The sequence below is a fragment of the Passer montanus genome, unplaced genomic scaffold (assembly GCF_014805655.1).
Source record: "Passer montanus isolate IOZ18808 unplaced genomic scaffold, ASM1480565v1 scaffold5, whole genome shotgun sequence".
NCBI lineage: Eukaryota > Metazoa > Chordata > Aves > Passeriformes > Passeridae > Passer > Passer montanus.
In genome coordinates this window covers 14871664-14888872 of record NW_024369929.1, presented here as the reverse complement: position 1 = coordinate 14888872, position 17209 = coordinate 14871664, and the positions used below count along the sequence as shown (strand labels likewise).

The 17209-nt window shown below is 46.1% G+C and overlaps 1 protein-coding gene and 1 long non-coding RNA gene across 2 annotated transcripts in view; one reads left to right on the top strand and one right to left on the bottom strand.

Annotated features, from left to right (window-relative positions):
- The window catches only part of ADAMTS17 (ADAM metallopeptidase with thrombospondin type 1 motif 17), a 154056-nt gene extending 148109 nt beyond the window's left edge, over positions 1 to 5947 (top strand). The window contains exons 22-23 of the mRNA XM_039723597.1: positions 2861 to 3038; positions 5175 to 5947. Coding sequence (XP_039579531.1) covers positions 2861 to 3038; positions 5175 to 5326 — 330 coding nt within the window. The 3' untranslated portion in view covers positions 5327 to 5947. The remainder of the gene's footprint in view (positions 1 to 2860; positions 3039 to 5174) is intronic.
- On the bottom strand, positions 1537 to 2864 carry LOC120509205. The gene is made up of 3 exons (XR_005629187.1): positions 2599 to 2864; positions 2330 to 2445; positions 1537 to 1860 (listed from the first exon to the last, which is right to left on the bottom strand). It is a non-coding gene; the product is annotated as an uncharacterized LOC120509205 (long non-coding RNA).
- Positions 5948 to 17209: the final 11262 nt, after the last annotated feature.

Genomic DNA, 17209 nt, shown 5'->3' with positions numbered 1-17209 from the left:
GAACTGAGAGTTACAGGGGCTCTCGTTAGCTTCACTTTTTGTAGCTGTTCATTAACCACCTCTATTTTACAGTGCTGAGCAACCCTTTGATCATTGCATGGGGGTGGATTTCCAGTTACAGTGCTTGTGTTGTCAGTTTAGGGCATTATGGTTAAATTCTGTGCATTTTGCACGTGCATTTTAGTGATAGTGACACCACTGGCAGTGCCTGGTGGAAGGGAAAATCCACTTCTTCCTTTGGCATCAGCATCTTTTTGCTGAATCCAGCCCTGAAAATTGTTCTGTGGATATGGTTCCTTGCTCCACAAACATTTGGGAACAGAGAGTCCATAGCAGTGCATTTAGCTGTCCAGAGAAGGAGTGAAGGTATTTATGGGAATTTGCTGTGCAGTTGGAGTTTGATTTTTATGCCCTTTTTAATGATGTCCTCTTCTCATAGTGCAGCACGAGTAACAATTCCCCCTTTGTATGTATTTTGTATCTATTCCTATTTCCTATTGAAATTCCTAGGAAAGAAACTATCCAAGTACCGAGTTGAAAATTTCGTCTTAAAATAAGCCAGATGTCCAACCTTCCTTTAGCTGCCAAGCCCTAAAGAGTTCAAGAAAGATGTTAAAATCTGTCTTGCTGGCTGTGAAAAACTAATTGCATAGCATAGGTGATGATCCCAGTCTCCCAGGAGAAGGAATAAAACTGCTTCAGGCAAAAGCTCTGCTGTTATTTGTCTGAGGGTTGGAGTTGGCAGTGTCTGTGGAAAAAAGTTTCATTGCTTGCCCTCCTTGCTGGTTAACAAATGCAGAGACAGGAACACAGATAGGTGAGTGTTTGTGTGTTGGTATCTGAAAACCTCATTCACCTTATGAGAAAAATGCTGGTTTTGTCCTCTTCTCCCTTTTTTCTCCCCATGCCCCCCCTGTTAAGAGCACAGGGAGTGCTCAAAAGCCAGAGACAGAGGTTTCAGGCTCACTCTTGCTGTCATGTGAAGGAAGCCCATGGCCTGAGTTATTTAATGCCTGTGTGATAACAGCAATTCTGTTTGCAAAATGGATGTACAATTCCCCTCCCAAAGCAAATAGTTTGGGGAGGATTAAGATTAGTAAAGCACTGTGAAGACTGAAATTGCCACTGAATCCTGAGGATTAAAGGTTGCATTTGACTGGTGAAGTGGAAGAGCCTAATAGTTGCATTTATCAGGATGAAAATAGTTCACTTTAAATCCAGTGGCCATGCCTGACTGGCTTCCAGGCTGTGGAAGTCACTGAGGGCACTCAGTGCTGGGAAAGAGCTGAGGGACACACAAAACTAATGTAATGCTCAGATTTCACTGCATAAATTCAGATTGTGAAGGGGATTTACATCAGGGACTTTAATTCCTGATTTTTGGAATAGCTTACTGTAGGGCAGGGTTCATTCAGCATAATCCTAAATACTATAAGCATTGCTGAGGTAGTATTTGACAGTGATCATATTTTTATGTAAATTCAACACCTGAAAAATCTAAGTGTAAAAATATCTGTCATAAACTGGTGTGTTGAACCTAAATTGAAATAAGGAGATTGTGAAGGAAAAAAAACCCAAACTGCAAGGGTTTCTTGTGATACTTCCAGACCAAAATGACCACAGCTTTGCTGTACTCATCCTCCTTGGATGCAGAGGTGGAGCCCTGTGTGCATCCACGTGTTCTGCCCTTGGCTTTGGGTCTCACAAGCATCCACGCTGCACACACAGGATTTGTACTGGACTTAGTCCAGCCTCAGTGATGTCCATCTTCTGAACCTTTCCAGTGTTTGGCATCTCTCCTTTGAGAATTACCTCTCTGAGGTGATGGTGGTTTTCAGGGAGAAAGCTCCAGTGCCCTGACTTTGGTGAGAAACAGCAGAGGACAGAAAACATGACCTTTTTTCACATCATTCTGTTGATACCCCCTGGGCTTTCCCTCACCTCCTCCTCTCCCCCATCATTTGCTTGTGTGTGGCTTTAGCAGAAACAGGAATCTTACCCAAGTCTTGCAAACCATTGTTTCTTTATGTTAAATACAAGGTTCTTTTATTGACTCCAGCTGCTGCACCTCCCTGTGCTCACTGTGTTTGCTTTATTAAAATTGAACAGCGTGCAAGTAGGACATTGTAAATCACAAGTGACTGGGCCAGAGGAAGAGGGAGGGAGAGGGAGGGACTCTGACTGTATGACAACAAAGAGAGCACATGAACAGGCTGGGCCTCCTGGCTAATAGCAGCCAAAACTCAGGAGTACAATTTGCAATTGCTCCCAGGAGGACAGGCAAGGGCCAGACAGTTAGCAGGGATAGATGGGAGTGAAACTGGAATACCTGGTGTGTTCTCTCCAGAACAGAGCTTCTCAGAGCTCTGGGCACACAGGGGCTGCCAGCCTCTGCTGCAATCCTGGGATTTATCTGATGTCAGTGCCTGGCTGTGGTCATCCTGTCTGTGGAGGAAGCCTTGTTAGACCATCCAAGTCTTGGAGAGGGCTTTTAAACAAGAACCACCGGGTCCCTCACAGAGAGGGAGGTGGAAGCTGCTGGTACACATTTTTCAGCTTTGCCTCTTCATGACTTTTGTGGGGGAATTGCATTTTTACCTGCTTGAACCCCACGGGCATCCACAGAGGACAGTCAGAGTAGGTGAACTCAGGGCAGAAAGACAAGAAGTTCCTTCTCTGAGCCAGGTGAGTTCGTCTGCTCACTGAAGGTGCAAAACCATCACAGCAGCCACACGGAGTGTCCCTGGCTGCCACGGTGAGCCAGCTGTGAGCCCTCAGCAGCACGGCGGCTGCACCCCGTGCCCTGGCAGTGACTTGTGCTGTGCTGTGGCACGCAGGCTCAGTGTGCTCTCTCCTGCAGTGCTCCTCGACGTGCGGCAAGGGGCTGCAGTCTCGCGTGGTGCAGTGCATGCACAAAGTGACCGGGCGCCACGGCAGCGAGTGCCCCGCGCTGGCCAAGCCCGCGGCCTACAGGCAGTGCCACCAGGAGGTCTGCAACGACAGGATCAACGTCAACACCATCACCTCGCCCAGGCTCGGTGAGTCAGGGGCTGGGGGGAAGTGCCAGCTGCCCAGGGGGCTGCAGGGATTGTCCGGGGACAGAAATCGGGAGAGGCTCGGCCAGAGTCCAGCCTGAAGGTCTGGTGTGGGTAGGTCCTGTAGAGCCCTGCCTCAGGCTGTGCCCAGTGGAGTGCTTGGCATGGCAGAGGATGGAGCTGAGAGAGCAGCAGGAGCACACAAATGGTGGGTGATTGATTGACTGACTGATTGATTGATCAATCACAGGTGAGGGAGCTGGCAGGTGCATCTTTCTCCATCACAAACCCTTCCACATGCTGCCATTGAGTGTGAAGTGGGATCATTTATTCATTGTGTCCCAAGAAAATACATGACCCTGACAGGTGGTTTGATGGATTGATTTGCCCAGAGGGGCAAGAGAGCATCCAGCCTCTTCCTGACCCTGTGATTTCCTGTCACTGTCCTTCTCCTCACCCTCCCTGCATTCCTCGTGTCCCTGGCTGGGATGGGAATGTGGTGATAACCATCTGTCTCCTGAAACACCTAACACTGTACTTGAGACATGCCACTAGTTAAGAATGCCTCTGTTAATACAAATTTGTGAGGGTCTCATGATTTTTCACATTAGTTTATAAGGGGAAAAAAGTATAAATATACTAAATATATATTTTTCTGAACTTCAGCCCTGTGTGTTCCACCACAGCTCCAAGAACCAAGTTGGTTTCTTTACATTTCACACATCATCACCAGTAAGATGAAGTTAAATTAATGCATCAGCTACACTGATCCAGCCTCATGGGTGCCTCCTGTCCCTTTTGGTAAAGAGGCTGGGTTGTAAACAAGAGGTTATCAGAAAGAGCAGCCTTCTCTGTCACATCTGAGCTGATCTTAAAGCTGATCTTACAGGCTAAGAAACCTCTAACACACATGAAAACACAGAGCTGCTAAATAATAAAGAACCATTTTCTAATAATGGTCTCCATTATTAAATAACACTTAAACTGGGGCTGGAGTTGAAGCTTCTGAAATGAAATTTGTTCCCCAAAAGTTTACCAGATGTTTTAAGAGAAAATGGGGACTTTCATTTTTGTAAATGCACTCATGCTGAGGGGTTTCCATCCTCTTTTGGTATGAGAGTACTTCCCAGATATTTTAGCACTAAGAGCATAGTGGAAGGAGAACATTTCATTTGAGATGTAAGCCCGTGATACACTGATGAGACAAGAAATCCATCCTAATTCATGTTAGAGGACAAAGCAATAAAATGCTCATGTGTTTAGAAGACTGAGGAGGCTCAAGTCCCTGCTGAAAATAATCTGCAAGCAATTTGGGATGCTTTTGTTTCTAAACCAGGCTTGGAATCACCAGGGCCAGAAACAATGATATTTGATATTAGTGGAAAGACATATCATTGAGTGTTTTGCTCTTTTTGCTTATAAACAATTCTAATTGGATTATCTTTAAACAGAATTTTCTATTTTCTGCAATGGAAGAGAAAACATCAGAAAAAAAACCCCAGTAGTCTACAGACCCCATCCTGCGTTGTCCCTACTTCAGAATGGCTTTTTGTCTTGGATAACATTTCCAAAAGTATCTAAGTGTGGAGTCCACCTCACCTGGCTTTTATATCTGTGTCCAGTGTCTCTCATTGATGACACATTCAGAGGGATTTATCCTGTCACTTCTTTCCTGTCTTCCCTCACAACCTGTGAGGGACCTTGGACCTCTGAAATATTAGTCCTGGCCTTGTTTGTGGCTTTGTTTCCTTTATGTGAACTCTCCCATCTCACATTATAAGGTCTGCCTCAGGTGTTCTTGCCAGGTGTGTGATTTATCCATCTCCATCCCATTGATTGCAGTGTGGAGTTCATGGCCTTAAATCTGGGCTGAACCTTTGGATGTTTTGTTCATCCAGGCCTGTTTGCCTCTGAGACAAAACAGGTGCAGCAGGGGAGGTTTGCACTCCCCATTCCTGTCCAGGGAAGGAAGGGAGCACTTCCAAGAGCCCGATATTTTGGCAGAGAGAACCTCACCTGCTCTCCAGTGCCGGCAGCGAGCGTGGCCCTCCCTCCCCTCGTGTGCAGGGCTTTTGGTCACACCTGCAGTGCTGTTCCCTGGCTAATCTGGCAGTTTCTCCTTTCTTGTCTCCTCCCAAGCTGCCCTCACCTACAAGTGCACGGGGGACCAGTGGACAGTGTACTGCAGGGTGATCCGTGAGAAGAACCTGTGCCAGGACATGCGGTGGTACCAGCGCTGCTGCCAGACCTGCAGAGACTTTTATGCAAACAAGATGCAGCAGAAGAGTTAATGAACCTTGCCACTCCTTAGAGTCTTCCAGCTGTTTGTATGGAAATCACAGACTAGTAGGTCTGAGTACTGGAACTTCATGAGTTGCTACAGCGTGGTGGATCCCAAAGCACACCTAATGAGACTTGAAACTAATCCTACAGACTGGATACCAAAGTCATCTGTTCATCCACCTTAAAAAAAACACACAGAAAGGGTCATCTCAAGGAGCCAATCATTTCTGAATATTGTGACATCCTCACATTTTTTGTTAATGCTTTTTTAATATATTAAATCACCAGCCACTGGATGGCTTGCTACCATTAAAGAAAAGGACAAGAGTTGCAAAGTGATTACATTGGATAAGGTTATGGGTACCTCCATGGAGGAAGGCCTCTGGCAAAATAATTCAGCAAAGGTAGAGACATTACTTAATCTTTTAATCTTGGCTTTTATCTGTTGTTCTCCATTCCCATCAGTTATCCCACTGCAGAGTGGGCTTGGAGGGACATGCATCAATGAAAGGCTTAGTTTAAAGAGAGGATTTTCTGTAAAAGCTTGTGAAAACTGATAGCAGAGGATGGACATCTCTGAATTTCCTACAGAATACTCAGCATAATTATATCCAACATTCCAAGTTGTATTTTCAGAGCCACTAATAGGGAGTGCTTTTCCTTCTAATTTTAAAAAAACAATCCTCTCTATCTTTTCCCCAAAATAATAGAGTTTCTTTTATGAAACCTAATTTTTCTCTAAGCTTAATGAAATGGAAGCTTATTAACAGCTGTAGATAGTTACTTTTAAACAAGAACCATTTACATGAGATGGGAGAAGCCAGAAATCATTTCATCCAGTAGAGCTCACTGAGGGATTGCTTGGCCTAAGCTCTCTCCAATTTTTAGAAGTCAATCAGATAATGAGACTGTTGGTTCTTTTAAGAGGACTGTGAAACTGGATAGGGTTGGAACAGAAACTGAATTTGGAACAATCTTTATGAAAAGGATGTAGTGGGGAGCAGAACAGGTGTTTTCTATCTCTGGGCTCTTTTACACAGCTGAGCTTTTGTAGCTTTTGGAGTAACCAGAAGTAGCCAGGGATGCAAGACATTCAGAGTATAACCTGGAGCTTGTGGGAAGCCAAGGGCTCAGGCTTCCTTTGCTGTCTTTGAGTGCTCCCTGTGTCACTTCTGTGGTGCTGTCAGGTTTGGTGCTATAGGTTTGGTGCTGTCAGAGCACTTACAGGTGCTGCCCACACAATACTCTCTGCCATGTCTCTGCACTTTAAACCAGACTCCTCTCTGTGATGTGAGACTTGAAACAGGAGCTCTGCCCAGGGCAGGGCTTGTCCCCTCCCTTGTCACACACATCAGTGTTTCCCTGTCACATCTTGCTCCAGCAAGCATCATTCCCTTGCCAGGGCCCAAGGCCATGGCTGAGTTTCAGCCTCCTCCTGGTGACAGGAACAGAGTCCTTTGGATAATTGCAGCTTTGTGCTCGCTCTGGAGCTGCGTGGGACTGTTTGACTCCTTGGAGCTGAGCACAGAGCCAAGCCCAGCTGCTCCCCAGCCCCTGGGCCAGGCTGGCTTGCAGCTCTCACCTGGCCCCAGGTTGTCTTTGTTGCTGTTGTCTCTTTTTGTCAATGCAAGGAAGGATAGAGATTCTGAGTACCTAACATGTCTTTAAAGCAATTTTTGCTTAGTACTGTTCTTTCCATATCCAGGACCTCACTGGAATAAGCTATTAGCATTTTATTAAGGGCTAAATATTTCAAGCACAGGGAGATAACGTTCATCAACAGACTAACCCTGTGTGGGCTTCACATTTGCATTGTGCTTGTGAGTGCAAATGAGTGTGTGTGCACCAGGGCTGGCCTGATGCACAAGGGCACATTTGCACACCTTTCTTCCTCAAGTGCCTGTCTCAAACAGATCTGCTTTCCAATGCCTCAGATGATTTTCTCTATCAGGGAAATGATTCCAGCTTGGTTTTTGTTATACTGGATTTTTTTTAAAATTTTTTTTTTGGCAATTTATAATCAGGATTAGATCTCCTTTTTCTGTTATTCCCACCCTGTTGCCCAGCTCAGAGGTTATATAAGTACTTAGCAAGTAATCAAGGGAAAATTGCTGGCAGGGGTGACAGGGAAGATTTAGACAATACCAGGTGATACTCAAATTAACAGATAGAAGAACTGCTAGTAAGAAAGTTCCAGGAGATCAGACAGAGCCCAGAGGACCTGGTTTATGTTCTTAATCCACAGTGGTGTTTCCCCCTTAGCCTGCAGTGGCACTGGGACAGTCCTTGCTGCCTCCCTGCCCCCAGAGCCACCCCTGAGTCCCCTGACACCCCTCACTCCTTTTTTAATTTGCTGGTTTTCTTCTCATGGGCAACATTTTCTCTGTTACCTTGGCAGAACTGTGTGAATTATCACTGCTGGGAATCAAAGGTGCTTCTCCACAGCAGGAACGTTTTCCTTCTGGTGCTGATCTGTGACCCTCTCTAGGCAAAAGGTAGGACATAGGAGAGGAAGGCTTTTAGGGTTTGTGTTTTTCAGCAATAATTCACTGCTGGCCACTGGCCAGAACAGGGTGCTAGGCTGGTTAGACCTCTGGCCCAGCCTGCTGGGTTCTGGACCCAAAGGACACTTGGGTGCAAGTTCTGAGTCCTACCTAAGGAAACAGGAATTTACAAGGATTTTTTTTCAACTGTATGAGCACTGAGAAAAAAACACCTCACTTGCTCTCACAGCTCACAGATTAGCATGCATCAACCTTTTATTTTTTATAATCAAACCCCCCAACATTATTAAGAACTGATGGCACAACACAGCTCCATTTTATTCAATTCTCTTACTTCACATGGTGACAACCATCCCATCACATAGCAGCCAGAAAAATAATAACAAAAAAATCTAATTCCGTTCAATATTCCTGCACTTCTGGTTTTTATCAGTTTATAGGAGCTTTACAATGAAGTCACAGCTATGCTCTGCCCTCAGTTCCCACATTCTGGTGAAAAGAAAAGAAACTGTTTGTTTCAGTGTATCTACAACAATACTTTTCTTAGTTGCTCATAAGAGATTGATGCTCTTTTGATTACAGTGGTGGTATTTCCATATTGTAAACAATACTCTGTACTGTTACTAAAGTACTGTACATTTCTAGTTGCACAATTGTGTTATTGAGTGTAGATTCTCACTATCTCATGTATGGTGCTATTTTTTTGTTGGTGGAAAAGAATCTTAGCAGTTGATTATTGCTTGATATTTTATTATAATACAGGGATATATTCTCCATGGCAATAATATCATTTAAGTTTTCTCATTACAGAGTGAAATGTATATATTTTTCCATTAGCTAATTTGCATATGTACTGTATCCATGGTAATTTTCTTCTTGGTGCTGGTTATAAATAGAAAAAGATAAAAAAACAGTCAATCTGAATGGAACCAGTTGTAAATGAAAGCCAAAAAAAGAAAAAAGAGAAAAGGATCATTCCATTTTGAACAAATTGAATATGTTGAATAATAAATTTATTTTTTCCATAACAACTTTAATAAGGTTTTTGAACTTGAAGCAAAAATACAAAGCAAACCCAGGCATGAAAATGAAGAGAAAGGAGTGAAGCTGTAAGTGGTACATTATGCATCTGTGTAATACTGGACTGAGACTGGGATTTGGATAAATCCAAGCCAACTGTTTAATTACTGTGGTTGGTGTAAAAGGTCATTTGTCAGTAAAATTCTGGCACCTCAGAGTTCTCAGTGTGCTAAAAACCAAGAAATGATGGGTCTTGTCCTGGTCAGGTTGCAAAATAAAGCGTGGGGATGTTAACACCTGAATGATGCCTTGCCAGGTCTGTGGTCAGTGACACAAGAGTAGAAAATTCCTGTCTGGGAAGAGCGTGCCAGGCTGTGTTTGGGATGCCTCTGTGTGTGCCTGGGGGGAGCTTCTGCCTGGAGAGAGGGATGTTCTGAGAGTGCTTTTGGGGAAGGTTGTTCTTGCTGTGCCCAAGCTGGGAGGGAGCAGCAGCTCCACAGGCACCCCCTGACAATGAACAGTGCTGAGCATGTGGAAATTTGTACTGGAGCAAACTGGTCCCATCCATTGGGAAGGTATCTGCATAACCTGGCTGCACTCTCCCCTGGTGTGAAATAAACAGAATTGCTTCAGTGCCATGTGGTTTGGATGTCTTTGTTGTAGGCACTGGCTAGGATCTTTGTTCTGTTAGCTCCCCCCAGCATGGTGAAGGTTGTTGGTGCAGTCAGATACACCTGTAGGATCCTCTCCCAGCCTGTCTTACAAAGATGCCATCATCTGTATCCCACTCCAGCTCAATTCTTGTTAAAAGGGCACTTGGAGGTGGGAGCAGCCTTAAAAACCCAGGAACATGATGGAGTGGTGGACTTGGCAGTGCTGGGTTGGACTCAATGATCTTACAGGTCTTTTCCCACCCAAAGGATTGTCTGATTTTACAACAAACCAAAGCAGAGTTGGTGTGAGAGCCCTCCTCCCACAGTGATTTCCAGAAATGGAGTTTATACTTGAATAACAGAGCTCATTTCCTGATCTCACACAGGATTCATGGCACACTGCTGGGCTTCTGAGGCAGCCTGGGGAGATCCAAGCCAGCTGCCCCCCTGCACAGGCCACTCACAGCAGCAGCACTGCAGAGCCTCCATCCAAGTGGTGCTGTGCATTAACACATCATCGTGTTTGTGCCTTGCCTGCAGTCAACATCTGATTGCAATTGTTGACCTGTTTGAACAATAAAATGTAGCTCTGAGCCTGGGGAAGCCAAAGGGCTTTGCATTAAGCTGGGCTATGGCAGTGGATGGGAGGGGTGTAATGAGTGCTGTCATACATTTGGCTTGAAATGTTCCTGGTATGTGCCAATATCTCTCCTATAAATCCAGTAGGATTATATACTTACTTTGCCTATTTTGCATGTGGCCATTTGCTGTTTCTCTAATTCCTAATCCCCATTTCTGCCCAAGCCGTTGCCCTTCCCTGTGAGCTCAGTTGTTTTTTATTTAAGACACCTCAGCCAGGGTCACTAAAGGCAGGTGGGGTCAGATGGCTCTGGGGCTCTGGCACAGAAGGATCAGGAGGAAAGTAAAATCACTCCTCTCCTCTTTGGAGGTCACTTCTGCCTCCACCAACTCCACCTGCTCCCTTCACTCTCCTGGTGTCCACGGCAGCCTCAGCTGTCCCTTGCAGCAAGCTGGCAGCACCCTGCTTGCTGTGGAAGGAATTTGCCTTCCAAAATGTGGAACACTTTATCCCCACATCAGCTCTCCAAGTACCACTGCTGAGGACTCTGCTCTCTGGCAGAGTGAAAACCAAATCTTGTTTTGTGCTTTCCCCAACACCACATGGAGCTTTTCCATGGGGAAAGGGATGTTTCCTTCTTGCTGGAGAGTGTCAGTGCAAACACCAGTGTGCTGTGGAGCTCCAGGCAGAGAAGATCCGTGCCAGATGAGCTCCCATTCCATGCACTCACACTTCTGATGGTGTCAGGAAGAATGGCATGGGATGCTGCTCTTCATGTGGCCTGGAATGGAGGAAAACATTCATTTTTCTCCAGGAGAGCACAGGCAGCTCACCAGTCTGCAGGGCTGCCTCCACCACCCCACAAACCACCAGCTGCTGAAGGATCTCTGACAGCTTTCTGCAAGGTCACTGCACACCCCAGCATCACTGGAGCCTTTCTGGAGTCAGGGAATGAAAGTACTTGGACTGCTGAAGGATTGGTGAACAAGGGGAATCCTCCAACAAAGTCTTTCATATTGCACCAAGATCAGTGCAAACTGTCCAGCAAAACCAGACAAGCCATTCTTGGGTTGGGCTTCATTCATTTTCTTAGAAAATACATTATTTGAACGTTTTTCAGTTTCCATTTCTTTCCCCAGCTCTGCACTTTTCCCCTTGATTTTGTCTCTGATGACAAAGGGACCCAAGCAGACTGCAGCTTTGTTTGGCACCAAACTTCCCTCCTGAGATGATCACACAAGAAGTCTTTTATCACTCTGGGGGCTCTGAGCCAGAGCTGCTTGTGCTGGAAGTGGCTGGGACTGTAACCCCAGGCTGTGGTGGATGAGAGTCAAGCTCAGGCTGTCAGCAAGGGGACCTGCCAGGACACATCTGAACTCCTGAGCCTGCTTCCTGCAGTGCTGCTTTCATTCAGGAAAAGGTATGAAATCCACATCTAGACTGAATTTAAAGATTAGGTGTTGTTTAAAATAGAAATCCTGTCCAGAATCATGGTCTAACTCCTTAGAAAATCACTATAAATTGAACCTGCCCTGCTCCCCAGTGCTCAGTAACAACATTTGGTTTCCTCACAGAGCTGGTGCCTCCTGTGCTGTGCTGGCTTCAGCACTGTCAGCTCTGTTCCCTGCCCAGGTTTGTGTTCAGGAAGAAGGGCCCTGCTGGAATTCTGGAATTCTGTTCTCCTCAGGCATCATCACCCTGGAGCTGCTCTCACTCATGGCTTCTTCCCCCCATCACATCACTGGCCAGCAATGCCTTGAGGAGGTGACAGTGACACTGAGCCCAAGAAATGCTGTCAGCCACATTTCCCAGAGGGTAAGGAAGATTCCATCTCTTTCTTTCTTCTTTTATTATTTTTTCCCTAACCATACTTCGCTGAAGAAACAATTTTAAAGGAGAAAAAGGAAAAACCACATTATTGTGTAAGCAAGATGGAAAAGAGCTTTCTGTGGGTATTCATGTGCCATTCTCCCTGCAACAACAACTCTGCCTGAGTGTTCAGCAGGGGTGGTTTTGCAGCAGCTGTGTGCACAGTACCTTCCATCATGAGCCCTGTTCCCTGGCTGTCCCCGTGGCTCAGTTTATTTGTGTGCAAGGCAGCTGAGAGGTTATCGAGGCTTCCCATCAGCTGTGCAAACTCACAGCAGCACCAGCTCTGTGTGTGTCCCTTCCTGAGTTACACTTTGGGGGTGATCAGCTCTTGGGCAGCCCCCAGCAAAGATCTGGTCCTTCTGCTGTGGCTCTCCAGAGGAGCTGCTGCTTGTGCTTATGCCACAAACTATGGGGGATCTGTAGCCATATGAGTAAGAAAGAAAAAGCTTATTTATTTGTTTTCAGCCTCCCCATAGGATGGTTCTAAAAGCAGAAGTATCCTTCACTATGGGGGAAAAAAATATATAAAATTGACAAAACCACCCTCATATTTGTCAAAATTTTTGTAGATGTTTTTCAGGGTATCACTAAATCTTGCCAGGCACCTCCCTTTCCTCCCCTGCCTTCCCCAAATGCTTCCATTTTTGGCTAAAAAATCCCAAGTTTGGGATTTTTGGACCAACAATGTCAGCCAAAGCCCAGGCTCTCTTCTCTAATTTTTCCACTTAATTTTTCAACTGTCTTCTGGCAAAGCAGAAGCACTGTTTTGATGGAAAGTTTTTCAACCAGCTCTGCTCATTAATTTCTGCCAGCAGTCACAGATCAGTGCATCTTGCAGGAGAGGAGAGTGTCTGAAGGGCCCAGTGTGAGGCAGGAATGAGTAACACTCCTCTCCCAGCTCTGTGCCCCAGCCAGCTCCCTGCTCCTAATGAGAGACATCTTTCTAGAGAGGTTTCCAGCCTGAATCTCTCTTGGCAAGTCAGCTCAGTAATTCAGGTACTTTGCCAGGTTAGAGGAAGATGTGGGTGGGCATAGAAAGATCTCTGAGCAAAGGACCCTGGGACTCTGAGGAGCCACATTGTCCATCTCTTATCTGCTTGGGCTAATTTTGGACTCCTGCAGGCAAGCACCAGCTGGCAGGGAAGGTGGGGAGGTGGGTCTGGTCCAGCTCCCTTTGAAGGTGAGTTCCAGTGTGCTTTAATGGTGATGTTCAGACACAGCAGCAGCTGAGCCAGGCACAGCCATGAGCTGTCTCCATGGAACCCTGAGGTCTGCAGGGACAAGATCCTGAAGTGGCTGCTGGGCTGAAATGACACCAGAACATCCCTGCTCTGTGTCTGCTACCCATCTGTCCACCAGGAAGGGATTTTTTACACTGAGCTCAAGGGAAAGCCCAGCTCCTCTCATTTTTGGGTTCCTGTGATGACAGGAACCTGGGAGGCAAAGAAGGAAGATGTTCTTACAGAGTAGCCAAATTTCTCAGTGTTTGGCCTCAGCAGCCAAAGGAGCATCTGCCCACTGGCTGCATGGACAGTCTCCTCTGGGAAAAGCCATCCATCCACAGTCCCTGACATTTGCAAAGTGCTCTGAGATGTTTCAGATATGCAAAAGTTTATAGCCCTTCTCTGACCATGGTTGATTTTAGAGGGTTAACTTAGGAACAGGAAATACAGTGACTAAAGGAAAGCCATTAATATTAAATTCTACCCTTTGCCAGATTGTCTTGTGTTATCTTTGCTCTTTCATGAAATATTTTCCAGTTTTCCTCGCAGGGCATTCCTTACAGGGGCAGCAGCTAAGGAGCTGTAACTTGGCACATCTCCACCTGCTTTTCTGTAGCAGTGCACATTTGTGCTCTGGGATTTGAAGAATTTCCTTTGCCTCTAGAATTGATATGCAAACAGTCAGCTGTACAGACATCAATCTGTCCAGTAGACATGCCTTGTGACCTAAGGAATAATACAGGTGGTCAGCACCATGCTGGTGACTCCTGAATTTCTGGAGCAAGCAGAATCATTTTCCTATGTCAAGAAGACAGGAGGTCCTGTATACACCCTCGAGTCATCTGCTGTGCTTGACTGATCACAAAACACCCACCAAGATTTCCCTAACAAAGTCCTTCATTTCTGCCAAGGAAAGCAAAGATTTTCAGGAAATGAGAGATGTGACCTTGCCACCTCACAAACAGCTCGGGGGTCTCAAGATGCTCATCTCAGCAGAGGGATGCTCATGCCAGAGCAAACGTAGAGCCCTGTGTGGTCAGTGCACAGCTCTTCCAGCATCCCTTCCTTCATCAGCTCTGTTGTGTAAAAACAGAAGTGGCCAAACTTAGTCTTCTCCTGCCTGTTTGCTGTGTTGCTGTAAGTTCCAGTGTGTTGAGGTGCTGCTGTGTGAGCAGGAGTGGAATGAGGGATGTTAAAACTGGGAGAGATGAGTGTTGATAGTTATATAACCCAGCTCAAACCACTTCCCCCACTCATGATTTCACACAGCCAAAAGCTGTGCTTGAGCTGCTGGGCACCCTGTGGGCACCTAAAGCCTAAGGGGGATTTTTGAGAGAGAAAGAAATGGCTCCAGAGAACCCCATAACTCTAAGCAAGTTGTTCACCAGGACAGTCACCATTTCTGTTAAAAATAAGTCTTTCACTTCCCATTGATACTTCTCAGGCTGCAAGGAGAGCCATTCTGCTGCTGCTGGAGGCTCTAGCTGCAGACACAGCCTTGGAAGGGAAGCTTGCTCTCATGGCTACAGCAGAGGAATGGGAAGCACGAGATCTGGCATGGAGTGCTGCTCCCATTGAAGCCAGTGGGATGTTTGCCATTGGCTTCAGGGGAAGCCAACATTTCAGTCTGCAGCCAGATTTGCTGGTGTGCTGTTCTATCCTGAGAGCAGGAGCAGAGAGGTTCTTGGTTCCCTGATAAAGCTCTTGCTGCCTTGACTCCTCTGCTGCCTTCTCACCTCACACTGGCCCCTCCTTGCTTTCAGATCTTAGACCTCTTTCAATCCCTTGATGAAGAAAGTGGTGCATGGTTTGTGCCTGTGGTTTTGTCCTGTGATTGGAGCACTTGGACATCCTCTCCTCTGGGAATTGTGGACAGTGCTACAGGGGAGCATAAGGCAATAAAGCAACAGGACAGGATGGGGTAAGAGACTTAGATGAAGTAACACATATGGGGTTTGCTGCATGTAAATAACTGTGCCTTCTTCTCCAGGCAGCAACTTGGATCAATTATAGAATTAACTCTGAGTGGTTCAAGAGAGCCTGGAGACATTGTGAAGGTGATCCAAGGTGGGCTTCCCTACTTCACACCTTCACACCAGCACGGACTGTTGGGAACCTTGATAGTTTAATCAGCCTTTTCCTCATCTCCCTCTTTCAGGGTTAGGTGGGAACCAGATTGTGTGAGCTGTGGTGCAGGTACTCATGAGCCTGTCAGTGAACCTTTCCCAAATTACACTGATCCCCCTGCCAGCCCAAAGGCTGCTGTGCTGACATAGGTGTTAATCGGTGCATTATCTAGAGCTCCACAATGTTTGCATACCCAGCACCCATGGATTGGTGCCCTCCTCTCAAAAGCAGCTGAAGGAAGTGATCACAGAGTCCATCAAGATCCTACCAGGCAGCCCCAGTTTGGCCTGTGTAGGTCCAAGCTGTTTTTATTTGAGTGGACACATGGTGGAGCCTCTGCCTGCCAAGGAAAAGAAACATTGCAAATAATTCTTGCTCTTGATTTTTATTTCTCCCCAATCAGGACGGCTCTCTCTGTTCATCGTGTGGGATTGGTCTCTGCTGCCCCTTTCAGGGAACATCTGTAAGCACATCACATCTGTAAAAAAAAAAACCAGGAAGCTTTATCTGCTGGACCAAGAAGTTGTCCTGAATTTCCTCACCTCTCCAGATGCCTCGTGTTTGACAGCTTCAGCTCCTGGCAGCCACAGCTTGTGTTCTCTGGCCACCTGGGACCTGATCTCCTTCCTCTGACACTTCCACAGAGAGCAGCTGCTGCGAGAGACTTTCTGGTAAGTTGAAACCATGGTGATGTATTTTATCTCCACAAAGAAGGAGTTGCAAATGTAGGTGTTTAAAGCTGAGATAATGATCATATAGAGATCCATAGCTAAGAGTTTTACTGTGATTTTCTCCAGAAAGTTGAATCAAAGCTACCCAGAAGTTCAGCTCTGGTGCAGGAGCGCACCCCGGTGTTACCTCTTTAGGCACAAAGATTTTTACAGGCAAAAATGCTCTTTGTTCTGATAATAAATGGGGAAGAAGGGGGAGGAAAGCAAAGCAAAGAAAAACCCAAACAATGTTCTCTGCTGATTGATTGGCTTAGCTCTGCAGCACAATTTTCCATCTCTCTTCCACATCATTCTGAGATTCTTCCCCAAAAGGGTCTTATCAGTAGAGAAGTGGCTGCCTCTGAGCCAGCTCTTTTCTTCTGCTTCAGTGGCTGGCACGATGTTTGCATGAACTCTAAACCATCAACTTGTTCTCTCTGATTTTCTTTGCTGATATGATCCCCACCAGCTCTCACATTTCCTAGGGCAAGCACAATCAAGCACAATCAAACAAAACTAATCAGAATAAACAGAATTACTGCTCATTCTTTCTTAACAGCATGCCTGTAGGGGTTTTTGTCTCCCTTAGCAAATTCAATCCAGCTCCTTTCTCTCAAGTTAATTCACTGTAGCTGCTTCCACAGGCTCTGGGTGGTTACAGGTAACAATGAGAGGAGAGGATTGTGCTTTGCTTTGTGCAAGAGCTCAGCATTTGTGTGTTTTGCATTTTAAGGAATGAGCCAATGTGGGAGTTACTTGATCCACTTCCCACTGATTCTCTGTGGTATTCCCTCTGCTGCTGGTGATGTCTCACCTGGGAACACAAAAATGACCCTTTGCACCTTTCATCTGCTCGTGTGTCCTTTTAATTCTGCTAATGGTTCCTCTTCCCCTTTTTTTTGTCTCATATACAGGCTCTGATTTCAGCACTCGAAGCACAGGGTTCTGGGATGGCTTTCCAGGGTCCTGACAGATTTAAAGGTCAATATTGCTCCCATGCACCCACATCCCACACTGAGGGTGTCCTTGTGGGTGTGACCCTGGAGCCAGCTTCTCATGGAGGACACCATGGTGAAACTCCCTTCTGGCACCCAGGCCTTGGACCTACAAAGTCTTGCCTGTGTGGTTGATGTCTTTGAACATTCCCTGGGACTGTTTCCTGAAGAAAGAGCAGCATTTGGCCCTTGGCTTTTAGGAGAGTT